At 51.6% G+C, this 19,162-nt stretch overlaps 10 protein-coding genes across 10 annotated transcripts; 3 read left to right on the top strand and 7 right to left on the bottom strand.

Annotated features, from left to right (window-relative positions):
* Nucleotides 1-768: 768 nt before the first annotated feature.
* Nucleotides 769-2,070, bottom strand: PPTG_11690 (hypothetical protein; the record flags this gene model as incomplete). The annotated part of the gene is made up of 1 exon (XM_008907816.1): nt 769-2,070. One exon carries the CDS (start codon nt 2,068-2,070, stop codon nt 769-771), a length of 1,302 nt encoding a protein of 433 aa, XP_008906064.1.
* A 605-nt stretch (nt 2,071-2,675) lies between these two features.
* PPTG_11689 (hypothetical protein) lies at nt 2,676-4,150 on the bottom strand. Its single transcript, XM_008907815.1, has one exon. It carries the CDS (start codon nt 4,031-4,033, stop codon nt 2,744-2,746), a length of 1,290 nt encoding a protein of 429 aa, XP_008906063.1. The 5' UTR covers nt 4,034-4,150; the 3' UTR covers nt 2,676-2,743.
* A 745-nt stretch (nt 4,151-4,895) lies between these two features.
* Nucleotides 4,896-6,272, bottom strand: PPTG_11688 (hypothetical protein). The gene has a single exon (XM_008907814.1). It carries the CDS (start codon nt 6,243-6,245, stop codon nt 4,980-4,982), a length of 1,266 nt encoding a protein of 421 aa, XP_008906062.1. The 5' UTR covers nt 6,246-6,272; the 3' UTR covers nt 4,896-4,979.
* Nucleotides 6,273-6,864: 592 nt separating this feature from the next.
* PPTG_11687 (hypothetical protein) lies at nt 6,865-7,149 on the bottom strand (the record flags this gene model as incomplete). The annotated part of the gene is made up of 1 exon (XM_008907813.1): nt 6,865-7,149. One exon carries the CDS (start codon nt 7,147-7,149, stop codon nt 6,865-6,867), a length of 285 nt encoding a protein of 94 aa, XP_008906061.1.
* A 1,256-nt stretch (nt 7,150-8,405) lies between these two features.
* PPTG_22992 (hypothetical protein) lies at nt 8,406-8,608 on the bottom strand. The gene has a single exon (XM_008907812.1). The coding sequence runs from the start codon at nt 8,537-8,539 to the stop codon at nt 8,411-8,413; it is 129 nt and encodes a 42-aa protein (XP_008906060.1). The 5' UTR covers nt 8,540-8,608; the 3' UTR covers nt 8,406-8,410.
* A 161-nt stretch (nt 8,609-8,769) lies between these two features.
* PPTG_11686 (hypothetical protein) lies at nt 8,770-10,320 on the top strand. Its single transcript, XM_008907811.1, has one exon. It carries the CDS (start codon nt 8,833-8,835, stop codon nt 10,282-10,284), a length of 1,452 nt encoding a protein of 483 aa, XP_008906059.1. The 5' UTR covers nt 8,770-8,832; the 3' UTR covers nt 10,285-10,320.
* A 247-nt stretch (nt 10,321-10,567) lies between these two features.
* On the top strand, nt 10,568-12,390 carry PPTG_11685 (hypothetical protein). Its single transcript, XM_008907810.1, has one exon. The coding sequence runs from the start codon at nt 10,773-10,775 to the stop codon at nt 12,300-12,302; it is 1,530 nt and encodes a 509-aa protein (XP_008906058.1). The 5' UTR covers nt 10,568-10,772; the 3' UTR covers nt 12,303-12,390.
* A 739-nt stretch (nt 12,391-13,129) lies between these two features.
* Nucleotides 13,130-14,404, top strand: PPTG_11684 (hypothetical protein; the record flags this gene model as incomplete). Its single annotated transcript, XM_008907809.1, has 1 exon — nt 13,130-14,404. One exon carries the CDS (start codon nt 13,130-13,132, stop codon nt 14,402-14,404), a length of 1,275 nt encoding a protein of 424 aa, XP_008906057.1.
* A 68-nt stretch (nt 14,405-14,472) lies between these two features.
* Nucleotides 14,473-15,826, bottom strand: PPTG_11683 (hypothetical protein; the record flags this gene model as incomplete). The annotated part of the gene is made up of 1 exon (XM_008907808.1): nt 14,473-15,826. One exon carries the CDS (start codon nt 15,824-15,826, stop codon nt 14,534-14,536), a length of 1,293 nt encoding a protein of 430 aa, XP_008906056.1. The 3' UTR covers nt 14,473-14,533.
* Nucleotides 15,827-16,930: 1,104 nt separating this feature from the next.
* On the bottom strand, nt 16,931-18,256 carry PPTG_11682 (hypothetical protein; the record flags this gene model as incomplete). Its single annotated transcript, XM_008907807.1, has 1 exon — nt 16,931-18,256. The coding sequence occupies one exon, from the start codon at nt 18,254-18,256 to the stop codon at nt 16,985-16,987; it is 1,272 nt and encodes a 423-aa protein (XP_008906055.1). The 3' UTR covers nt 16,931-16,984.
* Between the last annotated feature and the right edge of the window lie 906 nt (nt 18,257-19,162).

Raw genomic sequence — 19,162 nt, 5'->3', positions numbered from 1 at the left:
ATACTTTTTCATGCACCGAGCCGGACTCGCTCGAGCAGAGATTGAACGCTGCATCTTTTGTCCTTCTCCGCTTTTTCCTGCTTGCCTTTTGCGTCGTGCTGTTGAGCTTTCGTCCAAGGTCTTTGTGAACGGTTCGCCCGAATGCATGCAAAAAGCGATTGGATTCATGCTTCTTCTGATGTCGAAAGCTCGAAAACTCACACCACCAACCGATGTCTTTCGCGCACATGCACTACAACCTCGCAATCCATAAACCAAAAGCTTGCGTGGCAGCACCGCGTTGGAAAAATGCTACATGTATTGTAGCGTTATCCATGTACCTAGGTGAAGTTGGCCCTTGCCATTTGATTTTGAATGAGTCAAGGCATCACGTCGCGACGAAGCAGCTTCACTGGCTGCGTGAGCTTTGTGCTGCGCCAAATCCCGGCGCGGATCACTTGAAAACATCCGACGAAACTGCAGGCTCCGGCCCCCCTGCATTTTCGCAGCAACTCGACGATGCAAGCAATAGGAGGCAGAGGTCGAACGGACCTGAACGCGCCACCAACTTCCTCTCAGTTCAACATGCAAGTGCAGCAGCGAGGCATGCTCTGATGAGTCATGCTTAATAACGCGCGTTTCGTAGCTATACGTGGACCCTTATATTCTTCAGCCTCGTAGTTCTGCGCTTCACCTGACGCTCGTGGCTATTCTGGACGGCACGGTATCTAATACTCGCCCTTGGTTTCGACGTTCGTGCACCTCTTTCACTGCATCTTTCGTCTTCAATCACGTGGCCTTGAGCAGCGCCGTCGCGACGTCCCAAGCCGGCAGCTTCCGTGCTTCAATGACGCAGGACAGGCAGAAGGAGAACTGCTTCTGGACGACGTCGTCGGGAGACACTATAGACAACTTCTTCTGCACGCTACACTTGCTGCAAACCGGCAGTCTGCAGATCGGACACCCGCTGCCGGGCTGTACGAGGCTGGAGAGCTTATTGACGCTCTTACCGCACACGCCGCAGTGACTGGAACGCGATTCTCCAGTAGAATCGCTCTGCCGACGGCGGCTCATGTACCACGACAGCTTCTTGAGGTAGGAACACTCGACCATGCCCGAGACGCCAGCCACGGCTGCCGAGAAGAAGCTTACGCTGAATCCTTCGGGCATCTCGCCACCCATATCCGAGTATCCTCTGCAGTAGACGTCGATCTTGTCGTCGTTGAGCTGTCGCATGATGTAGCAGCTCGAGAGGTTCATGCGGATAATGTTCAACCGGTCAAGTGTGGGCACCTCGGTTAGTTCTATCGAGTGTGCCAGGCTGTAGTACACACGCTCGCCATCGGAGTCGAACGCCATGCCGGACGACTCTAGGAATACTAAATCTCGCCGGGTCATGAACGTGCCGTAGTCGCGCGTGGCCCATTTAACACCGACGAACCGGAACGGGTCCTCCTCGCTAGGTCTCTGTAGCGTGGCGAGCACTTTCCGGCCGTCAAATCCGTCGTTCTTTGTGTACGAGTTGCGCACTTCCCACGCATATTTCGTGTCGGCCAGGGCTCCGAACGCCGCGTCCTCGACGGATCCGTCCATGACGCCAGACGCTTCGATTAACGGCACGTACGACGGCTTGGTTTTCGCTAGTACGCTGTCTTCCAGTGCAAAAGAGCCGCCTTCGCTTGTCGAGCTGTGCGTGTTGGTTCGACTGGTTTCCTCGCCGCGAACGTCCTCGTCCTCGTCGTTCACGAAACCGAGCGGCCGGCCGGCCGCGATGGCGTCGCGTTGATGCTGTTCAACGGCGTTGTTGGACAACAGTCTCGGACGACTGGGTTCTTTCTCGTTGACGTCGTTGCTGCTGCCACGGTGCTTGCTGCCAGACCTCCGCGTCCGGTACACGTGCACCTGCTCGCGCGACTTGACTTTCTTCCAGATACGGGCGTCGACCCGCCGGTCGTTGGCGATAAAGTCCTCGTTCTCCTGCAACGTCTCCGCTACAATGCGGTCGGCCAAGTCAGTCAGAGCCTGTTCCTGCTCGGGTGACAAGTGCAAGCGCTTCGGCAGCACGCTGTCCGCCAGCGTGTAGCTCTTCATGGTGGAACAGTCCTCGATAATCTAGCTGCCGGTTGAGTCAGCCTGAATGAGCAATATGCCCACGCTAGACGCAGCAAGTCAAGAAATGGCTGCTGGGATGTATCGTGCGGCTGGTGACAATGCCAGTCTGACATGGGTGGGGAAGGGAGCCGGCGGCAGGAAGGAGGCGCATAGACAGCATCGATTGCTTGATTCGCCAGTGAACTGGTGGCAGACAGCCTGTCCTCGCTGGCGAATATTAAGCCTGGCTGCCGGCAACCGATGCTGGCTGCACGCGTAGAGCATGCGCGGCTTCGCTAGAGCTTCAATTCGCAGTCACATGGCTGCTTCGTCGCTGGTTGTCAAGGTGGTAAGGCAGCGTGACCGTGGGTCGTCGCGAAAGACGGCATCAGTCTCCCACTGTGACCGGCACGGTTGTGTGGGGGCACAGAAGCGTTGCCAAGGACACCATGCTGGAGCCATGTGCCCGTGACAACGTACACCGTCAACGCGGGCAACGAGACGTGATCACATCGATCTGCGCACATTCTTGCCCGCACGAACTCGCGTCGAACGTGACTACATGAAGATGACGGTTCGCGTTCAAACGATGAAGAATACGTCGAAGAGCTCAAAAAACCTGTTCGCTGTATTTAAATATCTGGCGCCAGTTACGCCTATAATCAATCTATCGTTATTCGCTGCGGAGGCAGGCCGTAGCGACCTCCCATGCCGACAGCTCCTTGGCCTCAATGACGCAGGGTAGGCAGAATGTAAAGTTCTTCTGCGTAATCTCCGTCGACGCCTCAATCGTGAGCTTCTTCTGGACGCTGCACTTACTGCATGTCACCCGGCGACAAACCGGGCACCCTGACGGTGACTGCAGCAGTCCTCCGAGCCTGCTTATAGACTTATGACACACCCCGCAGTCGCTAGACTGGATGATACCGGACGCGTCACTGCGTCGGCGTAGCGTCATGAGGTAGCTCAACTTCTTCATGTTGGAGCACTCCACGACACCAGCAGATGAAGTGATATTGTTGGCGAGCAGCATCACGCCGTAGCTCTCGATCATGTCGCCACGAGGGTCCGCAAAGCCACGACCAAACATCTCCACGGTATCATCATTGACCTGACGCGTGATGTAGGCCACGGATAGTTGAACGCGAATGATATTGTGGCTCAAGTCGAGACGCGGGCAATCATCAAGCTCGATTGAGTGAATCAGGTAGTAAAAGATACGGTCGCCGTCTGAATCGAAGGCCATGCCCTGTGACTCAAGGTACGTGAAGTCACGACGGGTAGTAAACGCGCCGTAGTCGGCGGTAGCCCACTTGACGGTCACGGACCGGAACGGATCCTCCTCGCTCGGTGACTGCAATACTGCCAGAATCTTCCGGTCGTCGAACGAGTCGTTGTGTACGTACGAGTTCCGCACGAGCCACGCGTGCTTTGTATTGGCAAGACCGCCGTAGGCCACGTCTTCTAGCGTCCCGTTAATCTGGCCAGTCGCGACCATGAGTGGTACATGAGATGGCTTCACCTTGGCCAGCACGCTGTCCTCGAACAGCGAGAAGGATCCGGCGTCGCTGGACGAACTATTGGTGGTGGTACTGACCTCCTCATCAGGAATTGGGTCGTCATAGGCGTACGGTCTGCCGTACGCCGCCGCCTGCCGCTGGTGCTGCTCCATGGCGCCAGCGGACATGAGTCTCGGTCGACTCGGGTCCTTCTCGTCGTGCGACTGACTGTGCATCTTCTGCAGCTTGCCGCGTCGCGTGCGGAAGACACGGACCTTTTCCCTGCTTTTGACGTGTTTCCACTGGTCACTGGGGAGCTGACGGCCATTGGCGACGAAGTATTCGTACGTGTGCAGCGTCTCGGCAATGATACCGTCGGCCATGTCAGTCAACTCCTGGTGTTTCTTCTTGGACAGCTGGATGCGGTCGGGCACCACGTTCGCTGCCAGCGTGGACCTTGCCATGATTTACACAGCTTTGCGATGCTGGACAAGTTCTGGAATGGCAAGAACCTCGGTGTGACCCGACGCCCCAACACAAAGCAAAAGGCCGCAGCCAGTCGGGCAGACCAGCTGAGATTTTCTCCAGAGATGGGTCAGAGACGCAGGCTCGGTGCCAGCAGCGCGGCGCTGTTGGGGTGTCGCGGCATCGGTGAAAACTTTCGCAAAACTTCTCGTCGCCGTGTCGTGGCATTAGGACGCTCGCTTGCCTTTGACGCCCCCAAATTCCTTCGTCGCTCTCATCTAGGTTTTTCGTCGCTGCGTTAGTGAGGGAAGATAAGTCGATGCCTAAGATCGACGGCCAGACGCCAAAAGTGATGAGCATGAAGATGGCTTGCAATTGAACCCGCGGCCTGTCTGCCTGGACCTCGATGGCCGTTGCAGCCTCGTGCACATAAGACCGAGCGATGATCGGCGACAGCACGATGACCAGCGTTGGTCATGCACTGCAACTTGCGGACTGAAACGGGTTTGGCCGATGGACTCGATCGCTGTTCTTCAGCCACGTTTACAATGATGTGGAGGTAGATTTCAGCAGTAAGTATTGCCCTGGAATGCACGTCCTCGCGGTAGAAGCTCAACGCGAAGCATTGACGAGCCTGCGATTAGAAGTTTGTCTCGTAAGCGCAAACCGGTACTTTCGAGAATCGTCACCCAAGCGCTGTGCTTTGAACTACTTATTATAGACGGCGTCGTCTGCTCTCGGTTGCAAAGCTCGATCTCGATCCTGTTTCAGGCAGACCTTGTCAGCTTTGCTTCTCTTGTTCAAGGTCTCGCTTAGCGAAACGAGGACCGGCCAAACCGCAGCCACATGTTGAAGTTACATGTTCAGTTTCCAGATATTCATAGCTCGATCAAACTGTTAAATAATGAATGGCGTACGTCTATTCTATTGAATCAGTTGGTCTCTTTACGAGCTCTCGAGGCGGGCAGTGGCGACTTCCCATGCTGATAACTCGCGCGCTTCGATGACGCAGGACAGGCAGAAGGTAAAATTCTTCAGTGTGATCCCGTTGGACGTGTCGACCGTCAGCTTCTTCTGGACGCTACACTTGCTACACACAACGCACAGGCAAATCGGACACCCCGACGGAGCCTGTAGCAGAGATCCCAAGTTCTTAAGCGACTTGCGGCACACGCCGCACGCGCTTGTCGGGGCGATACCCGAGCGATCGCTGCGTCGACGGCGAGACATCAACCAGCTCAGCTTCTTGAGGTTTGAGCACTCCACGACGCCAACACAGGACGCCACGTTCTGACCGAGAAGGACGATGCCGTAGCTCTCCATCATTTCGCCGCCAAGCTCGGCGAATCCTCGGTTGAACAACTCGACGCTGTCGCTGTTGAGCTGACGGACAATGTAGCAGATCGAAGTGTTGGCTCTGATGATATTGAGGCGGTCTAAAGGTGGACACTCGTCCAATTGGATGGAGTGAATGAGGTTGTAGAACACCCGTTCACCGTCTGAGTCGAACGCCATACCCATAGATTCTAGATACAAAAAGTCTCGGCGTGTCATGAACGGCCCGAAGTTTGCCGTCGCCCACTTGATCACAACGGACCGAAACGGGTCCTCCTCGCTCGGCGTCTGCAGTGTTGCAAGCAGTTTACGGCCGTCGAATGTATCGTTCTTGACGTACGCATTGCGTATCAGCCACCTGCGTTTAGTATTGGCGACGGCACCGAACGCCACGTCTTCAACGGTGCCGTCAATGGAGCCTGTAGCCACCACAAGCGGCACGTGGGACGGCTTGATATCAGCAAGTACACTGTCGTCCAGCAACGAAAAGGACCCGGTGTCACTGCTAGAACTATGGGTTTTGCTGCTTATCTCTTCTTCTTCAACCGGATCGTCGTAGAACGGTGGCCGTCCGGATGCCGCTGCCTGCTCCATGGCCGTCGCGGACAACAGTCTCGGTCGACTTGGATCCTTCTCGTCGTAGGACTGACTGTGTGGCTTGCCGCGTCTGGACCGGAAGACGTGCACCTTCTCCTTGGTCTTGACGTGCTTCCACTGGTCGTGCGGCAGTTGGCGTTCGCTGGTGACGAACGCCTCGTACGTCTGCAGTGTTTCGGCGACGATGCTGTCAGCCATGTCAATCAGGGCTTGCTGCTGTGCCGCTGATACATGCACACGTTCGGGTACGGCACCCGGCGCTGGGATGGATTTGGTCATTGGCTTCGGTTTTGACACAAGTCTAAGAATGATGCTTTCGGTGCCACGCGTACTCGCCCGATGAGGTGATGAACCAGTTTGGCTTGACTCTGTCAGCGTGGATGCATAGGCACACGCCTTCGTGGGCTGTCCCCGATGGAAAATTCGTGACCCACCAGGTCGCTGCGTTGTGGTTGCATCGCCCAACAAACAAACGCTTCAACAGCTTCGACATTCTTCCCGATGTCATTGCAGCGTGAGATGTTATCGCTTCGAGTTCGACAGTGTCGGTAGCACTATATGAAGGTGTCAAGTCTCTTCTGTCTTCGAGGTGTCGGCAGCGCGCATGAACGACAAGGATGGACGGCGCCGGCGGGTTGACATCGATCCACAGAGTTCAACAGCAATCCGATTGCACTTGTGTCTTCTGCTTATCGATTCAATTGGCCATGTCAAACTCTTCCGGCGTGTGCTCTTGATGAGTCCTAGTCGGCGCCTTGTTTCTCGGCAGCGTCGATTAAGCGAGGCATGGTGAAATGTCGACTCCACACAGGACAGGCACTTGTCAACACCAGGCGCGAAAATGATGTCGGGCAAAAGATCGGGTAGACGATCTTGGAGGCGAGTCGTCGACAGGACCTTACGACTTCGCTGGCATCGTGGGCAGGAATTCGCGGTCCACCATAGGTTTCTCAGGGTGACAGGCTTTGTTCTCGATGTCTGCTTTGGGTCTCCATTGCACTTGCTGCCAGGAATCCAGTGGTCGACACCCCCTTGACCCCAGTCTGAAATCCAGACTGGATGGAGTAGCACTGGATTGCGCCGCGCTTGTCTTGTCGGTGTTTTTGCTGTTGACGCTTGAAGATTCGTCTGCAAAGCGCCATTTCGATCTTGCCACTTCTGCCGTTGCGCTCGTCGACATCATTGGAGTTGTGCTCATGCCGATGCAAACAACCCCAGCAGCTTCAACAAGGACAATCTACATGTACTCGAAGAGGAGGTTTCGAATCGAAAAGAATCGTCAAATCCATCCTATCGAGACTGTCGATAGGATAGATTTCTACAACTTTTTTACAACTTGCTTTTTTTCACATTATATTTTATTAGGAGAAATGGCTGTATTGATTTTCGTTTAAAGACTGATTGAGCACGCTTTGGCTCGGAGAACTGGTCAAGCTCTCTTCTCCAACCGGGCGTCATTTCGATGTGTGATTGTCCAAATTACTTCGAAGTACTGTCCGGGACACCGATTATCTTTACTCATTCCTAATTTGCGTAAAAGGCAATGCCTGGTTGTGCAGACTCCGTGCCCCCGTTCATTTTCGATACAACTACAGGCGTAGTCAAATGAAAACGACACACCAGTTAGAAAGAGTAGATGGCGTGTTGTGATCTACAACACGGTAAGGGGTTCAGCTGCAAGAGGCTGTAGCTGCATACTTCAGTTTCGCAGATAGGGTGCAATGGTAATATCTTAGTAAAAAAAAACAACTATATATCTTAGCCATGGAAGCGCTATTGACCGCAGTTGAAAAGGGGATACCGACAGATGGCAGCCGCACTAGCGAAAGGTAGCTCTGCGCGATCACAGAACGGTAGACGAATTTGGACTCGAGATTCTCCAGCGATCGACGGCAATGTCGTAGACACCGGTAGCACTACAGTAGGTTATTGCTACTACTACATATACTACAGTACACTCCGCTCGTTGAAGGTCAATTCGTTGCATAGACATCGTCCGTGGAACGTGTAGTTTATCCGTGATCTCATATACCAAGTCCGACATAGCGGTGTCGGCGACACCGACACTGTCGCTGAGTCAGCGACGCTGACGCAACCGTCTTGGAACACCCCAAGCCAAAAGTGTACCTCGGCTTCACGTTGACACTGTCGCCGGCAGAGTCCGGCCTGATGAGAAAGCGGTATCGAGCTCTATATCGTTACGGCGAGATTCCCACCCACTTGGAATTCAATTCGGAATCCATGCCTAGATTGGCCATTCCAAAGCTAAATTTTCCTCTGGCGAAGTTTGCTTGCAGAGGTTCGAGTCGAATCAGCTTGGCTATGGCTGCGAAGCCACCTTTACACCGAATGCTAAACTTTCACGCCCTCAAATCGAGCATAGCCCCCGGATACTTCGACTTCCCACCATGCGAAGTATCCGGTGCCTGACTCGTCAACGAGAATCAGACATTTGACTCGAACTGACCGCAGTGAAGCGTAAGCAAAATGCCAAGTTGAACTCGTCGTCCCCAGCAGACAAATCCCAGCGAGCGTCTGCGAGTTTTAGTCGAGACAGCGCCGTCCAGAGCCATCGCTGCATATCAGCCGGTCGCTCTATGGTTAGCAGATGCTACTGCGCATCCAGACCCCAAAAATGTAGCTACGACAGCGTGAAGATCGAACTCCACTGCTCCACTGTCTTCTACGATCAGAGACCTTCGTCGAGCATGATCGAGCGCTGCATTGCCATCAAGGACCAATGCCTAATTCGACGTACAAGTTCGTCTACTGCGATCGCCACTAGATCCATGCTGTGCCATGTAGTGTCCTTTGCTATGCCAACTGGCAAAATGCCTGTTGCGGATCCCTTCGTGTTGACTGACAGATGGATAGCAAAGACGCTGCTTCGGTCCAATTGAAGATGATGCAACATACAGGTCGAGCTCCACCATCACCTCATATTTTCAGCTGTAGACGCCGCTGCTTGCAGCGTCCGTCATTCTCAAACTTGCTCCGACCTCAACGCTGGTCTATCGGCTTAGAAAGCGCCATGCCTAAAAGCTTTATGACTCCACAGGGCGCCGTGCCTGAACGCGTCTCTCTGTCCAAGACACAGCAACGGATTCTCACCGATATGGCGGACGCTATCATAGCGGAGACCTTGCAGACGAATGAGATGTTCGTCTCCAACGGCCGCCAGCTGCCAAACGACCAGTGGAAACACGTCAAGTCCAAGGAGAAGGTACACGTCTATCGGTCTCGACACTCCAAAGGGTCCTTTAAACCCCGAGGACAGTCTCAAGACGAGAAGGACCCAAGTCGACCGAGACTGTTGTCGCTTTCCGCCATGGAACGGCACGAACGGGAGAACTCAGGCCGGCCGTACGTGTATGATGACGAGGCGTCGGCAGCACTGGAGCAGAAAGACAGCGTCAATACACACAGCTCGTCCAGCGCCGATGGATCCTTTTCGCTAGCTGACGACTGTGTTCTCTCAAAGGTTAAACCATCTCACGTCCCACTCGTCATCGCCACTGGAGTCATCGACGGCACCGTAGAAGACGTGGCATTCGGCGCATTCGCGAATACCAGAAAATCCTGGATTACACGTAATTCGTACGTCCACAACGACGTATTTGACGATCGAAAAGTGCTGGCGACGCTGCAATTACCTAGTGAGGAGGACCCGTTCCGATCCGTGACTATCAAGTGGTCAACAGGAAACTATGGAGCGTTTACTACTCGAAGAGACTTCCTATACGTTGAGTCTATGGGCATGGCGTTCGACTCAGACGGAGAGAAAATCTTCTATAACCTCATCCATTCCATCGAACTGGACGACTGTCCACCTCTAGACAAGCGCCACAATATCATCCGAGTACAAATGTCCACGTGCTACATCGCTCGACAGGTTAAAGACAATAGCGTGGAGATGTTCTGCCGTGGCTTCGTTGATCCGCGAGGAGAAATGATGGAGAGTTATGGCATTCTCATGCTGGCCCACAACGTCTCTGCGTGTTCAGGATACGTGGAATGTTCGAATCTAAAGAAGTTGAGCTGGATGGTGCGACGAAGCGATACGGCTAGCCCTTTGACCGGCACAGATTGCAGCGTATGTCATAAATCCCTGAAGAAACTCGGACTTCTTCAGTCGCCGTCCGGGTGCACGATCTGCCGGTGCTTGACGTGCAATAAGTGCAGCGTGCAGAAGAAACTGACTATCGACGTGACCAAGGAGATCTTGCAGAAGAGCTTCACCTTCTGCCTGTCGTGCGTGATTGAGGCCAAGGAGCTGTCGGCGTGGGAACTCGCCGCAGCAGCCGTAAGAAGATCATAATTTTTTTTTAATGAATCCCGTTATCTATTTCCATGATGAATTCGCCCTCTTTCGCGTAGCTAACTACAAACAAATGAAAGCGGACCTATACATGTAGCAGAAAGACACCAGGACGAGATGTCAGTCCTTCACTTGACTTGATGACGGGATAGAATCTGATCATCTACACCGAAAAATAATCAGATTAGATAAAAGGGATCAATTATAACAGGACATGAAATTATTTATTTCATCTAAAAACTGGTTCTTTAGATAATATATTATTACCAAATATTAGATATAGCAAGTACTGATCCCTCGTTCGTGATGCCAATGTTGCCCCACCGCCGCGGTCCAGCAAGGGGTGCAGTACAACACACACTGGTTACTGACACACTCTGCATACCTCACAATCGAATCTAAGCAAGTGAGGCACGAGGTCTTGCCTTGGTGGCGTCTATTACTCCGTCCGTCTGGACTCATTCCCAAACATTCCTGATCGCCAAGCCATGAAATTCACGCTACCGGACGACGTATTTCCACCCGTGAGGCTGTCGAGGAAACACCAAGGAGCGTTAATTGAAGAAGCCGAGACGGTTGTGAGCGAAACCATTGCCGCAAACGAATCTTTTCTGAACCAAGGTGCTCAATTCCCCGACTTGCAATGGCGACTCGTTCGCATCAAGGAGGGTCTGCACGTATATCGCCAACGGTCAACGCGGTTAAGTACTCAAGCAGCGAGTCGAAAGCGGCTGGGAACAGATATCGAAGAGGAGACGCAGGTGTCTTCGTCGTCCGTGAATAAGTGCAGTATTCAAGATACTATGAGAAGACCAAGTGTATCGCTTATGGTACTGCACGGTACGGTGGATGGAACCCTTGATGACTCGATGTTTGGGGCATTTGCAGCCACCGACGACGCGTGGAAGTGGCGCAGTTCGCATGTCAACGATCGTCTGGATGACGCCCGTATCCTATCGACGGTCAGAGGTCCGACCAAGAATGACCCATTTCGCTTTTTGGGTATTAAATGGCTCGCCAAGGAACACCCGACTGTGCTAACGGGAATACTTCAACGTCGAGATTTCCTCATTATGGAGGCAACCGGGCTGACAACTGATGCTAACGGCGAGAAAATCGGGTATTTTCTGATGCATTCTGTGGCAATACGTGGTGTTCCAAAATTGTCGGAATTGGGTATTCTTCGGGGAGAATTGAGTTTCTGCTTTATTTTGCGTCAAAATGGACCTGGCAAAGTGGAACTGTATTGTCGTGGATTCAGCGATCCTCGTGGAGAGATGATGGAGCGAGTGTCCGTTGCTATTGCCTCTGAAGCGCTTATATGCGCCGCTGGAGTGGTTGACTATGCGTACATCAAGAAACTCAGGTGGTTGATGAAACACAAAAATGCCCAAAATTTGGGTGATTCAGCACGTGAAACTCGACCAACCCATTGTGAGTCCTGCAACAAAAATCTCACCAAATTTACGCTCCTCCCGCGAACTGGGAAAGGTTCTGCGTGTCAGATCTGTCAGCGTGTGATATGTACGAAATGTAGTGTCGTTAAGAAGATGACGGTGGATGTCTCCGACACTGGGGCTGTCAAGCAGTGCTCGCTTCGGTTCTGCTTGGCCTGTTTGCTTGAAGCCAAGGAGAAATCGGCCTGGGAAATAGCACAAAATTGCTTTGAAGCCACCACACCTGAGGCTGTTGGGACGCCTGGTAGAGTGCAGCACAGATGCGATGGTCGATCTTACTCCGAATATCAACGTGTTGGCACTCGCGTTTATCGACAGGGAGAAATAGCTACATATTTCAGAATGAAACCGGACTCAAGAGGCTCTGTGAAAAAGGGAAATTCACGTATGAACGGCATGTATCAGAGTTTTCGCGGTGGTAGGGCTACCCACGTCGAGTCTGATGCATGTGAAAGGCACATGTATCGAGATCCGTCACCTTCATATGGCCACGTACATTCGCGGGGGCGCTGTTCAGAAAGACCCAAGCAAAGCGATAAGAGATTCCACACGTTGATTTAGCTGGTGCAAAGATTAGAATGCTTAGAAGTTTTACCTTTACGTATAAAGCTCTTATCCATATTAAAATAATGACATTGAATTCTCTCACTTCAATGTACTTTCAAGATACGCTCACGGGTTAGTTAGTTCTATTTGATATTTGTCTTTTCGCTATAGATGCCTTTTGGAAGCATATAACACGCGACTTGTCTGTTCTGTCGCACTTCTTGGTTGGTGTTGCCGCTTCAGGTAGGCCTGAAGGAGGCTGTATACTGGTGCTGTCCTAGTTACGCTCACGGGTGCTATTGTCACGGTATCTTATAATGTAACTTCTTGCACTAATGCAGGCCTCCGTTGCTTCGACCAGATTTAACAGTATCTTCGGCATTGTTTGGGCTACACAAAAACTCGCCATTCTGTGAAGACGTCGCCAAAACAATTATAACATTTCGCCGTTCAGTATCCGAAGACCAATAACATTCTCTTTCACGAGGACACATCATTTCGCCAAGCAAAAGCCCCCAGAGCGTTTGTGGTTTTCGCGGAAACCACTTGCTTAGCAAGTTGCTCCAATGATAGCAAAGTGCTAGCTCAATACCTGTACAATGTGACAGCGACGTTTGGATAGACGCTAAGGCTACAAACAAGGCAACGCTGTTTAACACCGCTGGTGAACGTTGTGCCTGATTTACGTCACGTAATTCTACTCTTGGCGACCAAAACCGCGTTACTTGTACCGAATGAATCCTATAAATCCTTCAACCCCTAGATAAATAAAAGCTTTGAAGTCAGAGCCATGGATGGTTGTCAGTTAATTCACAATTCTATTCGCTTTCAACAAGGAAACGATGAAGTTCACGTTACCGGAAGACACGTTTCCAGCTCTCAATCTATCCAAAGAAAAACAAGAATCCTTGATCGACGAAGCCGAGACCGTAGTGCGCGAGACTCTAGCAGCGAACGAAGAATTCATCACCGAAGGCGCTACATTCCGTGGCCCAAAGTGGAGATTGGTACGCGCGAAAGAAGGACTGAGTGTGTATCGCCAACGTCGATCGATTGGGAGCAAGAGAGTCTCGACTGAAGTGCGACGTCCATCATCACCTCAAAGCTCATCATGGTCTTTCAAGCTTCGAGGTCGCGCTGCAAGTAACATGCACTGGGAGACAAGCACCGAAGGAGAAACATCGGGCTCTACAGGGAATACAATCCAAGACACCATGAGACGTCCAGGTGTATCCCTGATGGTTATGCACGGTACCGTCGACGGTAACCTAGCCGACTGTATGTTCGGTACCTTTGCGTCTACAGATCAAGCCTGGATGTGGCGTAGTTCGCATCTCAATGACCGACTTGATGATGCTCGGATCCTTGCCACCATCCGAGGACCCACTCGTAAAGATCCGTTCCGGTTCTTAGGTATCAAATGGTTCGCTAAGGAAAACCCTGCGGTTCTTTCGGGTATCGTACAGCAGCGAGATTTCCTCGTCATGGAGGCTACAGGCCTTACGCGTGACTCCAAAGGAGACACCGTTGGCTACTACCTCATGCACTCCGTCTCGTTACCTGGTGTTCCGGAACTTCCCGAAATGGGGATCATCCGTGGACAAGTGAGTCTTTGTTACATTGATCGACAGGGCGGACCTGGTAAAGTAGAGCTGTTCTGTCGCGGATTCAGTGATCCTCGAGGTGAAATGCTTGACCGAGTATCAGTAGGAATCGCCTCTGAGGCGCTGATCTGCGCTGCTGGTGTTGTCGACTACGCGTACATCAAGAAACTGACGTGGTTGATGAAGCACAAGGGCGGTCGTAAGGTCGAGGAGAAGCGACCTACTCGCTGCGAGACGTGCGAAAAGAGCTTCACCAAGTTCTCGTTCACTGGTGTTGGAGCTGGAGCTCCGTGCCAGATCTGCTGTCTTGTGGTATGCGGTAAATGTAGTGTGGTGAAAAAGATGACTGTGGATGTATCAAGTGCCGGAACAGTCAAGCAGTGTGCGCTTCGGTTTTGTCTAACCTGTCTGCTTGAAGCTAAGGAGAAATCGGTTTGGGAAATGGCGCTGAGTGGCGTTGAAACCTCATCGGAATGCTCCTCAACTTCAGGATCAGCTCGTGTTCCTCAATAAGCTACTTTGGTGACCGAAATAGTGGTTTCGATGCGTAAACCTGTTTAAAACACTGTTGTTGCATTTTTTTAAATTTTTTAAAACAATTTTTAATGCTTTTATGATTAAACCCGTTCACTTTACTCGCTTTTATCTGTGTGGCCCTGATCTCGCTGAACCCGACGCCGACGAAGTCTCCGAAGCGGTGTCAACTCCAGTTAGAGCCATTTCCCACACACACTTCTCCCTGGCTTCATGCAGACACTCAAGACAGAACCGTAATGCGCACTGCTTCACAGCTCCAGTATCGGATACGTCCACGGTCATCTTCTTAACGACGCTGCATTTACTGCAAACTACGCGTCGACATATCTGGCAATCTGCTCCCGTTCCAGCGCTCGAAAGCGAAAATTTGGCGAAACTTTTGCCGCAGCTTTCGCAACATTTGGGTCGCGGTCCAGCATCCCGTCGAAAGTGGTGTTCATTTGATGCACTTTGGTCGCCCTTGTGCTTCATCAGCCACGTCAATTTTTTGATATACGCGTAGTCGACGATACTAGCAGCACAGATCAGGGACTCGGCTGTGACTGCAACAGCCACACGATCGATGATTTTACCTCGAGGGTCGCTGAAACTGCGGCAATACTTTTCCACTTTATTTTTGCCGCGTTGGCGATCGATGAAACAAAGACTCAAATCTCCTCGTAGAAGACCCAATTCGTTTAATTCCGGTACCATTCGAGGCAGTCTGATGGAATGCATGAGGTAATAGCCCACTTTCTCGCCTTTAGAGTCCACCGTAAGCCCCGTAGCTTCGAGGATGAGGTAGTCTCGCTGTTGAACCAGACCCGTAAGCACAGCAGGACGCTCTTTGACGAACCATTTGACGCCCAAAAACCGAAATGGGTCTTCTTTTGTGGGTCCTCTAATAGTTGCTAGCACGCGTGCGTCGTCCAGACGGTCGTTGATATGGGAACTACGCCACATCCAGGCCTGGTTCGTGGCTGCAAAGGTCCCAAACATCGCGTCATCCAACTTGCCGTCCACGGTTCCGTGAAGAATCATCTGAAACCCTGCAGGACGACGCATTTCCTCTCCCGATTCTGACGAGGATAGTTCGACATCGCACGTACTGGCCCCTGTGGGATCCGTCACGTGCGATTCGGTCAGGATTACGGGCGAGAAGGAGCTCTTGAAGCGTGGTCTTCTGAACTTCCGAGAGCTTTTTGGTCTCGCCAGTTGGTGGTGATACACATTTAGTCCGTCTTTTGCGCGGACCAATTTCCAGCGCGGGTCTTTGAATGTGGCTCCATCAGCGCGGAAGGCTTCGTTTGCTGCCAGAGTATCACGCACCACCGTCTCAGCTTCGTCGATCAATTCTTGCTGCTGTTCCGTTGATAGAATCAACTCCGGGAAGGCGTTTTCAGGCAACGTGAACTTCATAGTTGCGCCTGTGGCGTGGAAGGCAAAAGTGTTTGTGACCCCTTTCAGGTGGTCGCTGGTTGTGCCCAACAGCAGGTGCAAAGCACTTGGATGTCTTGAGGATGCGACTTGAGCAAAGAGCCGTTCGGGGGCCCCACCAGATGATCAAGTTGACCGTCGAGGCCAATGGTGGCTTCTGAAATACCAGTTGATGCAGAATCAAATGGTTTGCAGGACGTAAGTTACACCTTCCAGGGACCTTTGCGATGGTTGCTCACACCGTATCAGTCAGCGATACACGATGCCTTCACTTTCGTGGTTGCCCAACAAGACGGAAGATTCAATAAATTTCTGAAGAGGATCGCCCTCAAACCAGCATGTTTTCTTTAGCGTTTTGGTAGCATCAGGCAGGATTTCAACAAATGTGACAGCGTCTTGGTTTAAAAAAAAAAAAAAACACATGTGCTACGTTGAATTTCACAAATCGCGGTGACTTTCGTCGGGCCGCGTGAAGCATTCGGTGTGGTGCAAGTGCAGACGATCCAGAGTTACCGTCGATCTTAGATTGCCCACTTGGAAGAGCAGCAGCATCAAGTACAGTCGTGTACATGTGCAATTGCCATTCCATGGCTTCTTTTACTGCAATTGCGCATTGATATCCGATAGACTGCTTGCTGTACACAGCAGATTCGCCCAAAAGATACTATAATAGAACAGCATCGAAAAAGCTACTTATTCTTGTGTTGATGCAGGCAAGTACCGCCATCCATGCTGACTCAGCACCGATGATGCAACGCGGGACTGTGGGTAGCTAACGTAATTTCGTTGCTCGAGACCACCACGACAGGACTACTTACCGACAGCGTCCTGAATTGCAAAGAACTCGTCAGAAACAAAGCCGGAGGATCTACCACAGCTCTGAAGGAGACGGTACCCCTGCAAGCAAGCTAGCGTGCTTGAATAAAGCAAGATCGCGACGTGATTCGTGCTCGCATCTCAACGAGGCCACGGTAACTCGTGGATTTCTTTGGTGACCGCAATCGTACCGCACGAAGAGAGGATATTATGCAGCGCGAGTCGAAACGACAAAATATTTGACAGCGTACGAACACTGATAGATCTATTGTTTTAAAGAAAGGTATAGGTATGAATTGCAGGGAAAATTAGGAACAACTGACCTTATTCAAGCCTTGAAAACGTGTATCTCCTTTGGCCCGAGGCCACACTGGACGAAGCTTCTGATCGCGTTTCACTGACACCATCCAGTGCCATCTCCCAAACAGACTTCTCCTTCGCTTCGAGAAGACAGCACACACAAACGCGTACAGCGCACTGTTTAACAGCCCCTCTTGTCGAAAAATCCACCGTCATTTTCTTCACAACGTAGCAGTTTTTACAGACCAATCCACGACAGATCTGGCACTCGGCGCCTACATTCAGCGCGAGTCTGCTGAAGCTTTTATCGCACATCTGACAGCGCCTGGAGCGAGGGAAAGCGCCACTTTGACGCCGAGTTCGACAGCGTCTCGCTGACATTCGCTCCTGGTTGTTCTTAACCAGCCACGTGAGTTTCCTGATGTACGCATAGTCGATGATACTAATCGCACTTAGAAGAGCTTCAGCGGCGATAACTGCAGTCAGGCGGTTAAGTGGCTTTCCGCGTGGATTCAGGAAGCTGCGGCAGTACATTTCCACTTGATTCGCGCCGAGTTGTCGATCGATGTAGCACGCACTGATCTCTTCCCTCATTAAGCCTAATTGAGGAAATTCGGGGACAATTCCAGGGAGGGAGACAGAGTGCATTAAAAAGTAGCCAACTCTCTCTCCGTTTGAGTCGAGCGTGAGTCCCGTAGCCTCGATGATCAGGAAATCTCGCTGTTGCATAATACCCGACAGTACAGAAGGGAGTTCCTTAGTGAACCATTTGAGACCCAGGAAACGAAAAGGGTCTTCGGCAGTCGGTCCTTTGAGGGTACAAAGAAGCCGAGCCTCGTCAAGTCCCTCGTAAACGTACGAACTTCTCCATCTCCACGTCTCCTCAGTAGTGGCAAGCGAGCCGAACATACAGTCGTCGAGATTTCCATCGATAGCCCCATGCAGAACCATGAGGGATTTCCCTCTTCGCTTCGACTTCTCAGTTGCAATCGGGTGAGATAACGACAACGATGGCGTTCGCGCTGGTATAGTGGGAGAAATGGGAGAAACCAGCCCAGTTTTCCGCGAGTAAGAGCTTCCAGTTGGCCCTGATCGCTGGCAATACACGTTCAATCCTTGCTTTGCTCGCACGAATCGCCAGTCGGAAGTAGGAAAGCGAGAGCCATTTTCAAGGAAAGCTTCATTCGCATGGATTGTTTCGCGTACAACAGTCTCTGCTTCGCGAACCAACGCAGCTCGAAGTGTCTTAGATAGCTTCACGTTGGGGATCGTATCTTCTGGGAGTGTGAACTTCATTGCTGTCTTGCTCGTCCAATTCGGATGTGGTCATCCAAGTTAGTACCTAGAACATCTTGAGTTGATGTCGGGCAGACATCCTGTTGCCGCTGCATTAATGGTAAGGACGTTGCTCTCGAGAGCGCGATATCTACGATCTTAGGCAGTTCCTTTAACGGTAAGCATATCCTAAGCTTTCTGTTAAACCAATTGCTTTCTAATTGACTGGGTGTCCAAAATGTTTGACTGCATACCATCTGTGTCCTTGACTCATAAGAACTTGAGCCGTACCTCGGCGATATACGGCTCAAGGTACCACCGAGTAGAGTCGCTCATTTAGCAAATGTAAGCTCTTATCAAGACGATCCACATATAATGCAGCACTCGTGGATACTCGTGGGACCGTGAAGATCACTTTCTGTACTCTGCCTAAGATGTGATTCCTTATCAGCGATGGTGATTCACAATCGGTCGACCAAGTACCGGATTCCATGCATTTCCTGCAACCACGGAATTTCGTGCAACCAGTACGAAGTGACGTTAATCGTCGCAGGGTTAATGTTCATAACGTCGCAATAACCGAAGTTAACGTCGCTTTGCTTATCGCGAAATTTGAAGTTGAAAGTGACACAAATTTTTAATTAAAGTAAATAAACCGGTGAAAAACCGGTAGTAATTACTGTTTGTTCTTTTTTAAGTACGAACTTTTGAAGCCCTTCATTCTCGTAAACGGGCGGAAATCGGAAGACGACACGGCAGCAAGCAGCGCGGGCGAAGAGAATGCGCGACGACGACGGAGACAAGCACCCTGCGTCCGGCGGCAGCAGTGGAGAGAGCAAGGGAGCCCTAATGACGGAGAGCGGACCAGCTCAACCAGGTAATCTGTCGCTGTGAGAGCTGAATATGAGTGGTATACTAATACTCACT

This window comes from Phytophthora parasitica, assembly GCF_000247585.1.
Source record: "Phytophthora parasitica INRA-310 unplaced genomic scaffold supercont2.27, whole genome shotgun sequence".
NCBI lineage: Eukaryota > Oomycota > Peronosporomycetes > Peronosporales > Peronosporaceae > Phytophthora > Phytophthora nicotianae.
This window is presented reverse-complemented; position numbering and strand designations above follow the sequence as displayed.